Source organism: Eumetopias jubatus, unplaced genomic scaffold, assembly GCF_037043125.1.
Source record: "Eumetopias jubatus isolate StellerSeaLion01/CBP00866 unplaced genomic scaffold, mEumJub1_p1.0 scaffold_4, whole genome shotgun sequence".
Classification (NCBI taxonomy): Eukaryota; Metazoa; Chordata; class Mammalia; order Carnivora; family Otariidae; genus Eumetopias; species Eumetopias jubatus.
The window spans coordinates 129321051-129339750 of record NW_028274810.1 but is presented as its reverse complement, the minus strand read 5'-3'; the positions used below and the strand labels follow the sequence as shown (position 1 = coordinate 129339750).

Sequence of the window (18700 nt, the reverse complement as noted above, 5' to 3'; positions counted from 1 at the left end):
TCTGAGATCAATACTCATTCAAGTTGTAAAAATTGGTTTTCTATCATATCTATCTCTCCTCCTCTCTCTCCTCCTCACACGTTCTTTGTGCAATCTTATTTTTGGCACAAATACCTGAACATCTGAAATAGCAAGGATCTCCCGTCTCAGTCTTAAAGTGAAACCGTTTGCTCTTGTGTGGGTGAAAGAAAATGAGCACTTAAAACCGAGACAGAGAGGCTGCCTTCAGAACCCAGAATAGTGTTCTCCAACAAAGGCAACACACACCCACACAGGCATTCGGATCACTGGGGAAGGATGGGCCGTTTGCTCTGCACCGTGTGGTCTCAAGATGATGCTAAGCAGGTGTTCCCCCTACTCTTCTGGGTTCCGCACACCTGCCCGTAGCTGTGCTGTTTAAATAGGAAAGGAGGGCAGGCAGGAGGGAAGAGGTGAGGCACAGCCATGCAAATGAGAAGCCAATTAGCAGAGAAAACAAAGCGGAAAATGCCCTTTTCTGGGCGCCAGGTGGTGGCAAGGTGCTCACAGGAACTGGGTTGATTATAACGGACTCTGCAGGAAGTTTTGAAAAAGGTTTTCAGGTTGGCCATGGCCCAGGAAAAAGAAGCGCCGGCACCTTGGGGTCTGGGGCAACTGCCTGAAGAGCCCCCCGCCCACTCCTCAGGTGGGGGCGCTTACCTCTGTGGTTGAAAGCACAGTGTCCTCATCGAGGCTGAGCACGGCATCTGTGACAATGTTGTCATAGGGCAGGAAACGGCTGCTCATAACCTGGGAGTGGGTGGAAAGCAGGCAGGAGGGAAGGAATTAAGGAAAGGAGAGGTAAACTTAGAGATCTGTTTTCGGGAAAATTCCCCCATCCTCACCTTCAAAAAGAATGTTCTGCCATCATGTCACCCCTCAACATTGAAGACTTCCATTTCCCATCAGTGTAGTCATTTGTTCTACAGTTGTTGGGCGCCTACTGTGTACAGACACCTTGCTATTCAAAGGGAGTACACAAAGGTAAGTAAGACATATTCTCTTGTCTCGGAGGACTTCACAGTCCGCAGAGACATCAAGATGCAGACGATCTGTCCCAGCCTGCAACCAGCCACTCGGAAGGGCAGATGAAGGCCTCGTAGAAGAAATGACACGGAAGTAGGACTTGATGGATAGAAATTCACCAGGTATAAACAGAAGTGAGGCAGAAACAGGGCTGAGCGGATGTGAAGGCACAGAGGAGAGAACCAGAACACTGAGGTCTGGAGAGACTAGGCAGATGGAGCTATGATTCCAAGTGTGGGGCACACCCCACTGGAAGGCCACGGCGTTTTAGGAGGTACATAGAAAAACATCTAAAAATGCTCCTCTTTACGGATGTTAGCATAGATTAGAAAAAAAATATACACACATGTATCAGTAGCTACAGCAATAACAGGTAGTAGTCAAGTTATTTAAAAATCATCTCACTGAAATGAAAAGTAAGCTGATTTAGAGACAAACATTAAATTAAAAGTAGCCGACGTGGTCCATGGATTTAGGCAAACTGTGAAGGCAGTATATGAATAAAGTTTGGGCAGCTCCAGGATAAGGCACGGTGAGGTGTGTACAGGTGTGTCTGGGGTGAGGGCTTTGGGCATGAGAGGACCAGCTGGAAAATTAAGACTAGAGAGACTCCGGGGAGCCTGGGTGGTGCAGTCGGTTAAGCATCCGACTCTTGGTTTCTGCTCAGGTCATGACCTCAGGGTCTTGAGATTGAGCCCCACTTCGGGCTCTGCGCTCAGTGAGGAATTGCCTTTAGATTCTCTCTCTCTCTCCCTCTGCCCCTCCCCCGGCTCATGCTCTCCCTCTCTCTCTCTCAAATAAATAAATAAATCTTTAAAAAACAAAAGACTAGAGAGACTTCTCTATGACAGTCATACCTTAAACCTGTGTGGTGAATGTACTGCAGAATAACTAACCATGAGAATAAGAATAACTAACAGGGGCGCCTGGGTGGCTCAGTCGTTAAGCATCTGCCTTCGGCTCAGGTCATGATCCCAGGGTCCTGGGATCGAGTCCCACATCGGGCTTCCTGCTCTGCGGGAAGCCTGCTTCTCCCTCTCCCACTCCCCCTGCTTGTGTTCCTGCTCTCACTATCTCTCTCTCTGTCAGATAAATAAATAAAATCTTTAAAAAAAATAAGAATAACTAACATTGTAATAGCATCGCATTTCTCCTTTGTAATAACCCCATTTTATGTCTGAGAAAGCGAAGGCATAGAAAGATTAGGTGTCTTGCTCAGGACGGACCTGCCAGCATTTCATCCCCCACGGTGAGATTCTGTAGAGCACCTCAGCCACTATGTGACACCTGTCTCAGGTTCGAGAAGGACCTCAAAAGTGAATTGGGGGCACATCAGGCAACCTCATCTTCACCACCTTCCTCTGGAAGTCATATCAACAGTTATGACACCCACAAATCTGAGGACCCCCATTGCCGAGAAGCTCAAGCTTGTATTTACAACAAGAAGCCAGGTGATCTATGAGATTCGGTTTCCACGCCCATGAAGCTACTGGAGGGCTGCTGAACATTAAAGGATGGGAAGTGCCCACTATTTTCCATCTCTGGGAGCTCAAGGGATGTATCTACAGCGTAAATGGCTCCAGGGTCTGCTCCTACACATCTGTCAAATGGGTCAAGTTTTCTTTTTCTTTCTCAGGCTTTCAAAATAAAATAAAATACAAAGCGATCAGCAACCCCATATACACGGTGCTCAGAAATCTCAGCCTGAAGCAATTCTCCTGATACTGTTTACATGTCCACCGACTAACACAGAAACCATTAGCTGCCAGCTTAGTGATGCCCTGACCTTTCCCTTGTTAAGTCTATAGGGGAGAGCTGCACAGACAAGGCCTATAAATTCAAAATATAATGTTGTAGCCAAAACAGCGAACACATCAACTCTAAACTCAAGGCTAGATATGGAAACGTACAATGGGGAATGAGCAGGACCTATGACCTCCTTCCCATTACGTTCCCAACCACTGGTTTTATAAAAGGATCCATTTCCTTTTTCTGAACCTGCTTCATCAACGGAGGTTATGAGCCCATCGTCCAGCCACTTCAAATTCTAGTGTAGAAACTAGACGCTCTCTTCCAAATACCTTGCCTCGGCCACATTCCAAAAGTTGAATGGTTTAACATGAAAGGAACTGGAGTACTTAGAAAGTCAATCCTAAGTGAAATGGGTTTTGCTTATTAGCTCACATTAAGAAATATTTAGCTACCATATACCAGCCCAACCCCTTCTCGAATTAGCAAACATGGGTAGGAAATGACCAAGACTCAAGTTTATTGTCTAATGGGGAAGATAAGGAATATCCCTAAGTAATTATACAAAGCACAGTAAGAGTTAACATTTATCAAGCACCCACCATGCGTATCCACACTTCCGAGTGCATTTACACGTCTAGTATTGTACCACTTGATCTTTTAGCAACCCCGTTTTAGGTATTATGATTGCTTCCATTTACTGAAGGAGGAATTGAGGCACAGAGACTTAAATAACTCGCTTTAGAGCCCATAAAACAAACTGTAATGTTGCAATGCCACCCAGAAGAGTAGCTGACCTTTAGTGGACCCTGGGTGCATCATAGGCCCAAGGCTAAGCCCCTGTAATGCACTATCTCATTGAATCCTCAAAATGGGCCCGAGTCTTGGCCGAGGTTCCCCAGAATACAGAGCCTGAAGTGACACTTAATTAATGCTTTACTAGGTGGTGCAATCCCAGGGCAGTGAGAGTGAGGGAAAAGGAACGGCCCACTGGAATCAGTGGCCAAGGTAGAGGCTAGGACTTAACAAATGGCCAGAAGTCCAGACACAGATATGGCTGGGAGAACGTACAACACTTGATGTCAGCCAAAAGGCCGAGAAGCGATTGATACGCTGGGAGAATGTGAAATATCTTATAAGCTACAGCTTATCGAGCCACCATCTTGTACATAAAGAAACTGGGACTACTCACAGAGTGAAAATAAAAAATCAGTCAGTGAATCTGTGTGTAAAAATGCAATACTAACCATAGAAGTCAGAATGGCACCCAGTCTGACTGGATCCTGTTTGATATCCTGACATATTCAAAGGAAGACTTATCTACCAGAAGGAGAGCTAGTCACCCATGGAAGCACAAAAAACAATGAATTCCCAAGTCCAAAGTTGACAGCATCCATCTGAGCACTGTTTGGGACCTCAGGCATTGGCACTGGGGAGACAGACATATGGGATCGTATGCCATTCCTTTCGTGAAACCACATCTATGGTGAGATGGATTTCATAAGGGTAAGTAAGACCCATGCCGAGAGGCAGGTGATTTTCTAATTCCCACCTTTACCCATTAAATGCTTATGAAGCAGCTCTTAGATAACCATGTTGCTTGACTCCAGTCCGGCGAATGCTGGGACTTTATCCATCATATCGCGCACCGTGTTCCAACATACTACATGGTGCCCAGCACAGAGCAGGTGGTCATACATTGGAAATGAATGTATAATGCATTGATCATCTTGCCCACGTGACAGTTGTAATTCTCACTGCATCATGTCGAACTACATGAAACTACTACTTTTAGCAAGCCAAATGATGATTTTCAAATGGTTTGACCTAATTGATATTTTTTATCCTGGCTCAAAGATGTTTTACTTAGTGTGAGACAATCTCTCAAGACCTGCCTTCTTGGGGACTAACAAAGGATGTCTCTTAGATGACATGCTTCACCAATCTGTTCCATTTAGTAGCAACTAATTTCTTCACAATGGATATGATCTACAAGAAAGCAACGAGCAGAAGCTAGAGAAAAAAGAACTCAGCCCTGGCTGCCAAGAGCAGAAGAAATTCCAAAGAGGAGGTGGCATGGGAACAGGGGCTTAAAGAATGCATGGAAATTCTGATAACAGAGATAGAGCATTGAGACTTACAGCAAAAGGGAACGGCAAGGATTAGAGGCAGGAGGGGATACAGTGCAACTTAGAGAACTGTGAATGATCAAATTTGGTGAGAGGACAGGGTCTGGGTGGGGGAATCAATGAGAGAGAAGAAGACTGGCAAGGCTGGCCAAGGCCAGATTACACATGGCCTCAAATGTTGATTTTGAGCATTAGCAAATAGAGTCCCTTAAGGCCGAGAGATGATTAGAAGATCATTCAGGTCTAGGCAAAATGAATTGGAGAATGGAAGCAAGGGGCCAGCTAGGCAGCACACGTGAGTCTCTGATGGAGACACCCAAACGGAATTAAAGTGCAGATGTCCTTGTGAAGAGAAATGTGAGGACGAGCCACTTTCTGAAAGACACAACTGATCCAGATGAACCAGCCAAGCAAACCTCATGCTTGGTCACCACCAGCAGCTTTGTCTTGATCCTCATCGTTTATACAAGGATCACTATTGCCAGGCCCTGAATTCACTGTATCCTAGTAGCAACCCTAGGAATATGTGTTATTACTTCCATTTTGTAGACGAGGAGGAAACCGACGGTCAGAGGAGGAAAGGATACGCAGGGCCACAAATCTCCTAAAGAGATGGTGTTAGGACCCACGAATCCCCAATTCAAGAACCGAGAGCTGTCAAAGTTGAGGATTTTCAGTGACAGGGATAATTTTAGAGAAAAAGAGTCCAGAGCCAGAAGCTCCCCGGGGAGGGGGCGGGGCAGGAAGAAGCTGTCTACAGCCAACACCCACAGCGCCGCAGGGAGAAACAAACATTCCATGGCGGTTCCACGCTCAGGGCCCTTTCCCGTCCTACCTTGCTTTCTCCTTCGATCACGATGACAGGCACAGCCGTGGCAGGCCAGCGGTGTTTGGCTGGTAGGGGCTTGTCACAATTCCATAGAACTATGATCTGAAAGGGACAGGGGGGCATGAGACGGCTTGGTAAGGCTGGCTTGAGTGAGGCCTCCACCCAGCTTCTTCTTAGACACAGAAAGAGGCCTAAGCAAGGCAGAGAGGCAGATATCAAACTTGAATTTTAAAGAGAGCCCCCCTCCCACACAATCTCCAGAACCCAGTCACCTCAACAACTAGAGAGAGAGAGGACAAAAAGAGCACCCTGAAAAAAACTACATCAAGGGGGCAGGAGAAAGCTGGGAAGAAAAGAAGTAAATTTCAGGGTTGCTGAATCTTGATACAGTGGTTTCTTAAATTCTGATATCGTTTGATGAGCAACCAACACCGACCAAATTAAATAAAAATGGGTAGCGAGCTCTAGAACACTGGCTAGGAAGCAGTGCTACTCTAGCAACTATGGGAGAGAGAAGAGAATCCAAGATGGAACTAGTAGGGTGAGCTCATGATTTGGACTCTCTAGAATGGTTGCTGATTTTATGTGACTTTATTTTTCCCAGTAAGTGTGTTCAGTTCAGAAAGGCATACTTCAACATGATTTAATTCTTTACAGGTTTGTAAGCCTTCTTGTACAACCTAATTTACAAATCCGAAATGCCACTGTGGAAAGAGTATGGGAGTGACACTGATTTGGAAAATTCTGTTATCATAGAATCTTCTGCTCCCAATTTTATAATGAAGCTACGGGGGCTATGAAAGAAAAGTGGACACCTCCTGACACCAGCAAGTCTGTTTCTTCCGTTAAAAACTTCCGTCTTCTGGGTCCTCCCATGGCACGTCTGAGGTTACCTTAACACTTTGACATTTAAAAACAAAATAACGTCCTTACGCGTTCTTTCAAGAATGTGTTGGTTATATATATTTTAACTTTACCCCAGCGAAACATCTCTTTGTAACCCATCCCTTACCAGTGCTAAATTTCACTTCCGAGAACCTTTAGCTCATTGGATGAAAGGGAGGAGTAACAAGCATGACAAGTGAGAGGGAGTAGCAGGGCATCGCTGGATGAGCCCCAGGGAGCAGAGCATGGAGGAGGTAAGAGCGGGGTCTGCAGGCGGCAGGAGTGGCGGCTGGCCCCCCACTCACCTGGGCACAGTACTGTGATCTGGCTGCAGCCACGAGAAGCTTCAACACTGGCTGGGACTGCGAGACCAGGGGGGTCACCGCATGGATGACTGCAGTGAATTTGGGGGGGGGTTTTAAACCTGAAATAGAAACGCCAGAGAAGCCCAATGAAACACTGGGAAACAACACTTAGAAAATCATTCCTCCTCACTCCATTGCCTTGCCCTGAAGCTGATGTTCCCTCCTCGCGTGTTTTTCTTTCTCCTCTTCTGTCCTGACAGAACAAAAACAAGGTGAAAAGCTGCCAGGTAACTGCTGCCTGAGACCTTGATAACTTACAGCTGCACGTCCACCTGTACGCTCTTCCTTGGATAACCTCTTTCTTCCCTGGGGATGTGCCTTTGACCTCCCTGCGGCTTTTTAGGGAACCCAAGTCCGAACACACAGCCCACCACTCACCACCCTCTACTCCCAGAAGTCTACTCCAGCCACTGACATCGTAACGTGGATTTAAGGAAATGTGCTCTCTCCCTGGGTATTTGAATAGCTATTATTCTTCATGATGGAGTTAAGGGTTTGTTTTTTTTATTTGTCTTTTTGGCCCAATTAATACTATTTCCAATAATGACCAGCAGGTGGTAAAGATTCAAAGAACAGCATCCAGAGCATCGCTGTCTAGGTTTGAGTCCCTGTGCTACCGCCCACTGGTGGTGGGATCTTCCCCTCGGTGTCTCCACAGCCATGAAATGGGGCTGAGAGTCAGAGCATCAAACCTATAGGGCTGTTAGGAGAACAGAATGAAAGGAGCGAACGCAGACACAGCAGTGAGAACAGGGCCCAGCAAACAGTAAGTGCTCAATATGTGTTCGTGGCTATCCCTCAGCCCCATCATCATCATTTTGGAGCAGAAGCCTCTACACTCTCGAGAAGCTCTTTTTGTGTGGTGCTGACATAAGCTGAGGGAAGAAGTACGTGACCCAGACCTCCGCCGCTGCGTGCTCTGAAGCCCTGGGTGGAAAGGTTTAGATAAATATGTAAAACGAGCAGGAGCCATGGAAGAGAAAGCAGCGAGATGGCTTCTCCCCCCAAAGGAAGTTTTCTGGAAGAACTCACTAAGAAACTGGAGACACATTTAAAAACTTTCTAAAACTTCAGTAGTTCGGACCCAGTAATTTTGTGTTCTGGTAGCTTCAATGCAAACAAGAGTGTGCAGTGACATTCGAGTTAAGCTTTGATGTTGATAGAATAAAGGTAGGAATCAGACAACGTCTACTCAAGGATTCTGCGAGTGTTTTGTAGAGCAAATTAGATCATCCGATTGGTACTTTAATTGCATGTTAGAAAGAAGCTGACTTCTCTGCTTTCTCAAAACTCTGCCAAAGAAGAAGAAGAAATAGGGTGGAGGGGTTTCCTTTCTCCTGGTGAGGACAAGTCACCGTGTCTACATTTTCCTGTACTAGTTTAGGAAGCATCATGTACACACTTCTAACGTGCTCCCTCCACATGGAGGTCTCACTGCTCTGCAGGAAGAAATATGTAGACATTTTTTACTGACTCTGGCCTTATTCTGAAAATTACCAAATTCTAAATACATTACCCTGTGTGGGCCATTCACTGATTTTAATACAGTCCCCATAATATGTTTGGTTTGGCTTAAAGAGTTCTTTGTCACTGGTTGGTATTTCGGGCCACCACTTCTTTTAAGTTTCTTTTTAGCAGTTTCAAATTAAACACGCACGACTCAAAAAAAAAAAAAAAAGAGGTGAGATTGTTATGGAGAATATCGGCACAAGGTGGAAAATCTAGAGTCTTTTTGCCACATTGACTTGAAAAATGCTTTACTATCCCAGAGTTTCTCCAACTCGGAACTGTGAATGAGGGATAAGGTCTAAAATGTCACTAACGCTAGCACAAGTGAGTCTCCACGTACAGAGGGCCTATGGCAGTAACAACAGCCTTTTGGAGAGCTTTCTCCCTCTGTCCATTCTCTTTCCCCATTATGATTAGACGAAAAGCTGCTTGAGAGCAGAGATTGTATCTCATCTGACTTTTTGTTTCTACCACCTAGCATTGCATTAACGGAGTACATTAAGACGAGCACAATAAACGTTAAATGTGTGAACAGAGTTGTCTCTTGTCATCCATTCTTAAATCTTTCTCCTTCCCCTTTATTAATTTGAATTTTCTTTGGTAGGAGAGAGAGAAGTTGAGATTGCAGAAAAAAAAAAGAAAAAAGAAATTAGGGAGAGCTCTCCTGGTTCCATCTTATATATGAGGAGATGTAAAATTATAGCAAACCCATCATCATGTTCGAAATGATCTGTAGTTTGGGGAGCCTGTTTCTCAAAAAGGAATGAGTCTACTCTATGTGAAGTCCAGCTGCTTAGACAAGAAAGGAGTTTTTTCATTTTGCAATGCTCTGCTGGATTTCTAATTCTTGATCCTGATACACCATTTAAGGATAGGGCTCTAGAAAGCCATGTCCAATGTAGGCTGGTAGGAAGACCCTGCTACAGGATGGAGAAATCAAGGGACTTGGAGTCTGGACAACATCTGGAGGGTAAACAAGGGGCAGCAACCTGGAAGGAACTCACTTACCTAAATTAGCATAGTAGTAAGGAAAGTCTCCCAGATAAGATGAATACTGTGGTAGTACGAACAATCCTCCAGGATGTTTGTTCCATATTAAACTGTTACGTGATATGTGCTTGAATATTCTGTCCTGAATAATCTAGAAGATAAAAACACAGTATGTGGTAAGAATGAGACCTTGACGATATTTGATAAGGAGCATGTTCAATCCAAATGTGAGGAATGATGTCCCTCAAAGTAGTGACTCTATCCCCAAATTTTCCACTGATAAAAGTGTCTGGGACACAGACAGAGTGACGGAGCAGTGGAAGAGAGTGGGAGAGAGAAAGAGATGAATGATGGCTAATCAAATTTCCTAATTAAACTTCAGTTTTACCATAATTCTACCTTGTCTTTCTATAATAATAAGTACATTCTCATTTCAAAGCAGAGTGTGTGGAACAGCTTCCCTGATGGCTGAGCCAGGAAGATCTGTCCTCGGTCCACAGAGATGTGCATGCGGAGACCGGGTTGGGAGGGTACAGGAGGCATGGAACATTCTAGAAACCGTTGAAGTTCCGATCTGTTCCTTTAATTGGGGAGGCAGATTTATCTGTCATATTTTGTTTTCCTTTCAAAGTCAATTGTAGGACTCTGGGGTACTGGTTAGCTGAAGTTTTTCTACATTTCATCTCAAAAAGCAGTGAGTTAACAATTGTTCAAAACATCCCACATAATAGGACAAGCACCATGGCATATGAAGACTAATAGCCATGCTAGTTCATTAGTTTCTTTGGACTTTGGGACCTCGCAGATCATTAAATTCTACATTTAGAGTCAAACATTCTCCCATCCTGAATCATTTGTCAGATGAACGTGATTAGTTCACTTTACAGATTTCTCTCTGCGACTTTCAAACCCTTGTAATTATACCATCCACTCATTAAGACATGATTTGGCAAATAATTAACCTGATACAGGATTTCATGTTTGCAGCAATTTTTTTCTGTACTTAAAAAAAAAAAAGAAAAAGTCTGCCATGTCTCTCAAGAGATTTAAGACCTAAATCATTATTTTCAAGGCCCCCATTTAATGCAATGTGACTTTAAGTAAAGACCATTTTCAATGGAGCTTTATCATTTAAGGTTATTAATACAATCATCTCATCCCACATAGTGATAGATAAGTAATAAAGTGAGCTACATTTATTTTGCAAACCTTATCATGTTTACATTTCTTAATGAGAGAGAAGAAAGGAAGCAAGGAGGTAATTTGGAAGAACTCAAATATTTTAGTTCAATGATTTCTGCATTTTTCTCTTTCCCCCAGATCAAAACTGCTAATTTTACATGGCTAGGTAGAAGTTTCTAATTTGGTGGAGAGTTTAGGAACCTAGCTAAATTATTAACATTTACTTTCTTTGGGACAACAGAGATGTGTTAAAAAGCTGTTGTCTAGGCATTAATTATGAGAAACTTCTTACGGTTGTGAAGGGTTTTCATATGGCGAGCAATTTCACTTCATATACCATTTATCCTAGTTTTATATTATTTATATCTTCCAAATCTACTGTCTATTTTCCCTTACAGCTTTTTGTTTAGATCAACTTTTTTTTGCTTTCCAGATTTATGTACTTTCCAGCATGTGGTCACTTAAATGAACTTGGATATCAAGACACAGAATAAATTGAAAGTAGACAGCATCATAAATCCCACACATTTACAAATGACATGTACCCAAGGGATGCCACAAAATGGGTCACCATCTTTCGGCAGTATGCTTCTCATTGTCATACTCTTTCTGGTTCAGTATCACAACATTGTTATTGTTTTGAATTCAAGGATACAACAAGTTATAGTATTCTTCCGAGAAAGCAATGAGCATGTCATACTCTCTTCAAATGAATCTTGATAGGAAGATATCAGCAAAGGTACAAAAGCAATAGCAAATATTTCATTTAACCTGGGCCAAGCAATTTGCCACTTTATGTCTCACTTTTCTCATTTGTAATAGAACAATAAAATATCACATAAATTGTAATAACCTCTCAGAATTTGTTAGGAAGAGCTACCTAAGTTTTTACACTTAAGACTTGACTTTTTTGCCTTAAAAAAAAAAAAAAGTCTCATTCCTGCATTCATTTTCTAGGCATAGATTTTTCCATTTTTACACTGCTATAATATCATAGATATTATATATTATAGATAACTTTCCATATTATTAATAGTGTTCATGGGTTACTTATCCTAAATGACCAATGATAGTGTAAATTTTTTCATGCAAAGCAATGACTATATTTATGAATTAAAATTTTCCCCATCTAGAATTGATTCTTTAGAAGTTTGTCAATGGGCATAAATATTTTTAAGGCTGTTCATACGTACTGACAAACATTTTCTAAAGGGTTTGTAACAACTTGCCTTCTCAAAAGTCTGAAAGAGTATGGATCTCACTTCACCAAACAGAAAAGTCGTTCTGTTCCTCTCCTAATGTCCAATATTCCCTATCGCTACACTGAACAGCTCCCAGGATCCTTTCAGAGCACTAGAGCTTACTCTTTATTGCGGAAGAAGACATCACACTTAGAAGTTGCTATAAAGAAAATCAACAACATACACACAGACACATATACACACACAATACAAAAGCTTTTCATTACAGGTGTAATTGACACCCCTGATAAGGATAATATTTCTCATTAATATGAATTCAAAGGGAAGAATGACAGGCTCCTTATTTTTCTTTTTCTGTGCCACCTGTTTTATGAATAATGGACTATTGGTCACAGGTTACTATCATTCCGTGTGGCCCTGACTTGGTCTTTTGACCAATGCAAGGCTGCCTCACACACGCAGTGCCACCATATGCCACCTCACTTTGAGCCAAAGCATTCTACTTCCATTATCTCACTGATTTTTAATATCCCACTACACAACAGCATCAGCAGTACCATGGTTTGAAATGTGCATTGTTAGGCAATAGAGAAAGAGAAAAAATTGGAGCATACTTCATAAAACTCCATTAAAAATGTGCTGTCCAAACTACCATTAGTTCTTCTCACACATCATTACAGTCTTGTGTACTTTTCTTTCACTCACCTTGATTCTAACTGAGCTCCCATGGTTCAGTCATTAGTGCCAGGTTACTGCTGTGTAATATTCTGACAAATAATGGGATCTATGAAGGAACACTGTCTTTGTAATATTTTATCACTGTCCCCATCATTACTTCTCCAATTTGCATACACACACAAAAACTGAGCTCCAAAGAGCCTAGCTCTGATTCAACAGCTCCTTAATTCCAAGATACAGAATTAGGAAGCTTCTATCAGTCCAAGGCCCAAGTATGACAGAGTGCAGGGCACTGTAATGTATTAACAACTTGATACTGGCGCTGGAAAGAAGAGGTCCTGCTTCCAGTTGTGTCTAAGCATCACCTGCAACACTAAGGCTCATACCCTCCAAACACGGAGGCATCCCCTTCCCATGGCCTAGAGTATGGCAAGCAGGAAGAAAGGTCCAGGGTTTTAGAGTCTGGGTGTAGAACATCCTGAAAGCAAAGGATCCTCAAATCTATGTTGTCTAAGGGTAACTGTGAATTATCTTCATAACTTAGGAGCTCCAACACAGACTGACTTATATCATCTAAGTTCTAAGCCAAGTAGGCATTTTTGATATGTTATACTTAAGTCGTTCTCATAAACATGTTGGCTTTATTTGTGTATGTGGATGGCATTTTCTGCTATGTTCTCTGCTTTTCTATTTACATTGAATTCTGGGGTAATCTGAGTTCTGAATTAAAAAGGGAAACTGGATGGTATCTTTCATGCATTTCGGTTGAGGGGTCAAAGTGTTACAATCCAATCTTGGAATGATATATGGAGATTTGACAGTTGCTATAAATTTGAATGAAGTACATGGTTCATAGTGTTTTCAAAACAATTGTGTCGCTAAAGAACTGCATGGCTTAAATCCAAGCGGAAGAAGGCCTTTCTAGCACAGAGATGACAACAGCTTGACTTGAGATTCTATTCTGATGAATATAACACATCCAACTGTTCTTACAGGATAACTGAGCACTGCTAACTGAATAGGCAAGAGATCAGCTCTATGCAATAAACCACACTCAAAAGAAATGTAATTAATGAGATACCATCTTTCATCTGGCAAATCTGCACAGTCGTGTGTGTGTGTGTGTGTGTGTTTTAATTATGATCCTTAAGGCTAACAAAAGGGCCGCTAGAGAAGGTCTCCCCCCCAGAGGGCTTATGAGAGTCCAGACTGATGCATCCTTCTTGAAGAGTAATTTGGCAAGCAGATCATGAACCTAGACTCTGGCTTAGTAATAATCCCACTTTAAGGACTCCATCCCAGAGAAATAGAGATATAGCCGAAGATACACATAGAAACCCGTTGCTCGGATAAAGACATCTATATCTAGATCTCTACAAAACAAACAGCTAGAAACAACATTAACAGCCAACGGTAGATTAGTTAAATAAATGGAGGTCCACCAAAGGAGGGCAAAAGGTAGGAAAAATGAAAATATGTGGCCTTTGTGTTTTAGAGTGGACAATTAACAGGGCAGAATCAAAAGGCCAGAAGCAGACCCAGAGGTGCATAAATGTGGCATGCGACAATACTGAGGCAAGACAACTTCGTATGTTGGGACAAACTACACAACAATCTGTCAAAGAAGAAAAAGAAATAGACTTTTCAATACAGATCATATGTATAAAAGTAAATTGGATTAAAGAGCTAAATGTAAAAAGTTAACTGCGAAAGTACTAGAAAAACATAAGGGAGTGTATGTATATAGATTGTGTGTCAAAAGGTCCTTTCTGAACAGTAGCAAATGGAAAAGCCACAGAAGAAAAGATTGCCTCATTATAAACAAAAGAGAAAGGGATGCCATAAGTTGGGGGAAATATTTGCAACAAAAGAGTCAAAGGGTTAATATTTTTCATATAATAAGCTCTTAATTTATGAGAATAAGTGGGACAATGCTGTGGCCATTTCTATTTCTTTCTTTGTGAGTTGCCTAAGAAATATGAAAAAAAATCATTCTTACTAGTATCACAAGAAATATAAATTAAGAAAATAATGATTTATCATTTTGAAAGATATAATGTCCAATATTGGTGGAAGTGAAAAATACCAGAAATAATAAAAACAGGTCCTCTCATATAAGCTGGAGGGAATATAAATTAATTTCATTCTATTGCAGGAAAATTGACAATTTATTAGAAATCTTAGCATTTGTCATATTCTTTGAACCAGGACTTTGAAATCAAGGAATTAATCCTAAGGAAGTAATCTTGAACCCACACAACAATTTAGTGCTGAGGCTATCTGCTTCAACAGTGTGTCTAATAATGAAAAAGCAGAAAAAATGGCAATGTCTTCAAATTGAGGATAATGAAAGAAAGTAAGTGATATCATGAATGGAATATTATATAGTCATTAAAATAATTGCAGAAAAATCCAACAGCATGAGAAAATGTTAACAATACATTATTAAAAAGAGAAAAAAACATAAACTAAGTTGAGAAAGACTCCTTTTTATTGATTTATTTATTTTTAAGCAGGCTCCACACCCAACGTGGGGCTTGAACTCACAACCCTGAGCTTAAGAGTCACAGGCTCTGCTGACCCAGCCAGCTAGACGCTCCTGAAAGACTCTTTAAAAATTACAACTTGTGTATAAATTTGTCTAGAAAAAACAAATATATATATGTTTGTGTGTGTATATATATATGTCAACAGTGATTTTGTATGGGTAGATTATTTCATTTTTATGCTTTAAGTATTCTCCATTATTTTCTAAAATGAACATGTACTCTTCATAAAAAGCACTCATTCCACAAAGAAAAAAAAATTGACATTCAACTCTCCTTAAGAAGGGCCTAGGAAAGGTCTTAGATGGAAAACAGGATAGAAGAGTAAAATCTATTACATATTCAAACCTGCTGCTATGAACAGATGAACAAATGCAATCAATTTTAAGGAATAAGAGGTTTGCTTGCAAGAAGGAAGCCCCTGGAAGCCACTCTGACCTTGTCCCCTTCATGGGGTGAGCCTGGCTCCTAAAGAGCCCCTTTCACCTAGTTCCGGCATGGAAAAAAAAAAAATGTGCACCATTCCTGAGAAGACACTCTGACCAGAGCAGGAGCCCAGGCTCGGCTTGGGGTAGGGAAATGCCCCACTGTGCCCAGGGCATGACCAGCACAGGCTCTGATACCCAGGATGGCAGGAGAATAGCAGTGTGGACAAAGCAGGGTGATTTTCAGTTTTCTTGGTATTACTCAGACTCCCCAGTGTATGCTGCAAATTACATTAGCTTTCGGAGCAATAAACACTTTTCCAAAGCAAATACTCCAAAGGGAGGCCACAGATGCCCCTGTGGCATTATGTGAACACCTCAGAATCACCTCAATGGTGTGCCTCATCAGAGGACCTCTGCTCTCCTTCCAGCGAGTCTGTAATTCATGAGTGTGCAGTTTTCTAACTCTTTTCTTAGCTCTTTGTGCTATTGTGGTGTAGCCTCAGGCCATCACTATCTGTTCTACTTCCAAAGGTTTTAATCATCTCCATGCTCCCCCCACCTTTTTCCCTACTGCCTTTAAAAAAAAAAAAAAAAAAAAAAAAAAAAGCAGCTTACAAGGGGCACCCATATGCCTAGAAGATTTTCTCCTTTCAGAAAGTTTAACACTTTCTGCACCAGATAAGTGTAATCCCGGTTTTCTTCTTCACACATCCTTGCAACACTGATGCTGGTTGGGTTGCATGTCTTGAGAACCAATGCCACCGGCGCCCAGTAAACTGTTCACATTTCTAGAATGTTCTGTAGAAGATTTCCCCTACCCGGTCACTATCTGATTTCTAACTGGACTCCAGAAACAGGTCTTCAAAGGATGCTACTGAGTGTGAAGGCTGGGAGGACACTCATTAACCACATATCGCTGAAATGATGGAAGACAAGCCGATCTCTGTGCCAAGGAGGGTCATTCCTCCTCACGTCAGTTTTCCTCTGTGGACTTATGGGAGGAATGGAGGGATGTGCTTGGGCATGGCAGAGCAGGTAAAAGAGGGTTAACTGACATATCCCAGTACAAAAAATTCAGTTTTGTCCCATTTGACCAATTATACCTCACCAGTAACAGAAGAGAAGGTCAACAGAAGTGTATAAAGGACCATTATTCAAGAACAAGAGCCAAGGGGTCTCACTTACCTCTAGTGTAGTTAATACAATCTTCTCAACTGAAGAAAAATAAGCCTCCCACAAGAATTGTGTCTGCTGTCTAAGTGCTAGGATTTTATCCTGATGAATAGACCTGATTGTAGAAGGGATCTGTAACACAAGGTGAACACAAAATAACTGTAACTCTCAAACAATGAGATGCCATTTGATCGAAATAACCCACCTGGGTTAGGTTTTTATACTTCTTAGCATTCAGGTGTTAGTGTACAGATTGGCTAAAAATCACCAACCCCTAAGTTGAAATGCCCTTAACAGGCGTTAGGTACAAACAGTACTTACTGGGGATCAGCTTTAACGACCTTTAATGCATGGAAGTTAAAGTCCCCTCTAAGATTCGGTAACAGCTTATCAGTTGCTTAGGGTCTCACAAATCCTCAGTCTTAACACATGGACAACCACATTCTACACAGAAGGGAGCTATCAGCTTTGGGGAAAGGCTGAAAGACATTATCCCCCAAACACTTCCAAGACATGCCCATGCCAGGGACTCCAAATGATCTACAAAGGGGCTTTTAAAGGAATGTCTCTGAGCCTCTCCATTTAATCTGTAGCCGGACAGTCACTTCTATGTACACACACCTGTGACCTTACCCCAAGGACTCTTCTGCTCCCCGACCTCTCTTTTTGGCTTGAGCACTTACCCCGATCTACCACGATGTGTCAAACATCATACACGTCCAGCCATCACCGTTCTCTACCAGGCTACGTGATTTCAAAGGAGAGAGCTAAGCCCTGTCCATCCTGCTACACAGTTTATGGCTATAAGAATGGCTTTTATATAGTAGTTATTCAAGAAATAAGAGTTGAATTGAACATGGCCAGTTGAACCCACCATAGGGATATCATTATTTTTACCAGCAATATAGCTTTAATGGTTAAGCATGGGGACACAGAAATTAGACTAAGGTGGGAATTCTTGGTTCTACCATTTACTAGCTGTGCTTTCTTGGGCAAGTTATTGGATCTCTCAAAGATTCCATCTCTTCGTTTATAACATGGGGATACAGTACTAACATCAGAAGGTTGTAACGGAGATCATGTAAGTGCCTAGCACAGTGCCTAGAACATGGGAAGCTTAATTAACACAGCAAATTATTACTACTACTATTATTATTGACATAAAGGTGTTGATAATGAACGTTGGACCAATTGCTTAATGTCTGTACGTGAACTTGTTTGGATCTGGAGCTCTGACATGTACTTCCTGGGTTTCTGGTGAGTTTGCTGGGCTTGCTCCCTATCTTCACCTATAGTTCAAGGTCTATTTCATTTATGGAGTCTATACTCTTAGAGGAGATTCCTTGTGATTAGCAACTGCCCTCTTGTGCTCACCTCTTTCTGCATGCTTGCTTCGCTAATGCGTAACTAATCAGACAGACATGGGGGCCTGGGCTGGAGCAGGAATGCTCTGTTAGCGGCTTTAATAAGAAAGTTACTTATGGCATTGTGACTAAGCTATATCTGAATTTCCATGGAGGGTAAGGAGGTGGTAGCAAATTTTTTTGACTCAAGACTATTCCACAGAGGAGCAATGAAATAGCTTTACAGTAAGAACAAAAGGACAAGCTCACTTGCCAAAGCAGATCCTAGATCTGTGGCCCAAAGTGTGTATCTGGATACCCAACGCTGAAGAAGCATGGAGGCCACAGGTAAAGGAGAAGCACTGGCAGGCAAATGTTAGCCAGAAATTAGAACTCAAGGTCAAGTGGAAGTAAAATATCCTTGGAGAAGGTAGAGAAACTATCAATGTTATGGATCCTTGATAAGTCAAGGACAATTTATTTTTATTTACTCAGAAAATTACCTAGGTTGCCAAAAAAGACTAGAAAAAAGTTACTCTGCTCAATTTTCATAATCATGCCTTCTTCTAAATGTCAGTGGCCTATTCGAAGAGTCATATAAGTTGGCTTCATTGTTTTGTCATGATCACAAGAAGTCCATCAGAAAAA

General features: G+C 41.9%; 1 protein-coding gene across 1 annotated transcript in view; it reads right to left on the bottom strand.

The window, feature by feature from the left end:
- EXT1 (exostosin glycosyltransferase 1) overlaps positions 1 to 18700 on the bottom strand; it is a 280689-nt gene that overhangs the window by 11138 nt on the left and 250851 nt on the right. Inside the window, exons 4-8 of the mRNA XM_028090863.2 lie at positions 16722 to 16841; positions 9519 to 9651; positions 6942 to 7060; positions 5758 to 5853; positions 679 to 768 (exon numbers count right to left, since the gene is read on the bottom strand). Coding sequence (XP_027946664.1) covers positions 679 to 768; positions 5758 to 5853; positions 6942 to 7060; positions 9519 to 9651; positions 16722 to 16841 — 558 coding nt within the window. The remainder of the gene's footprint in view (positions 1 to 678; positions 769 to 5757; positions 5854 to 6941; positions 7061 to 9518; positions 9652 to 16721; positions 16842 to 18700) is intronic.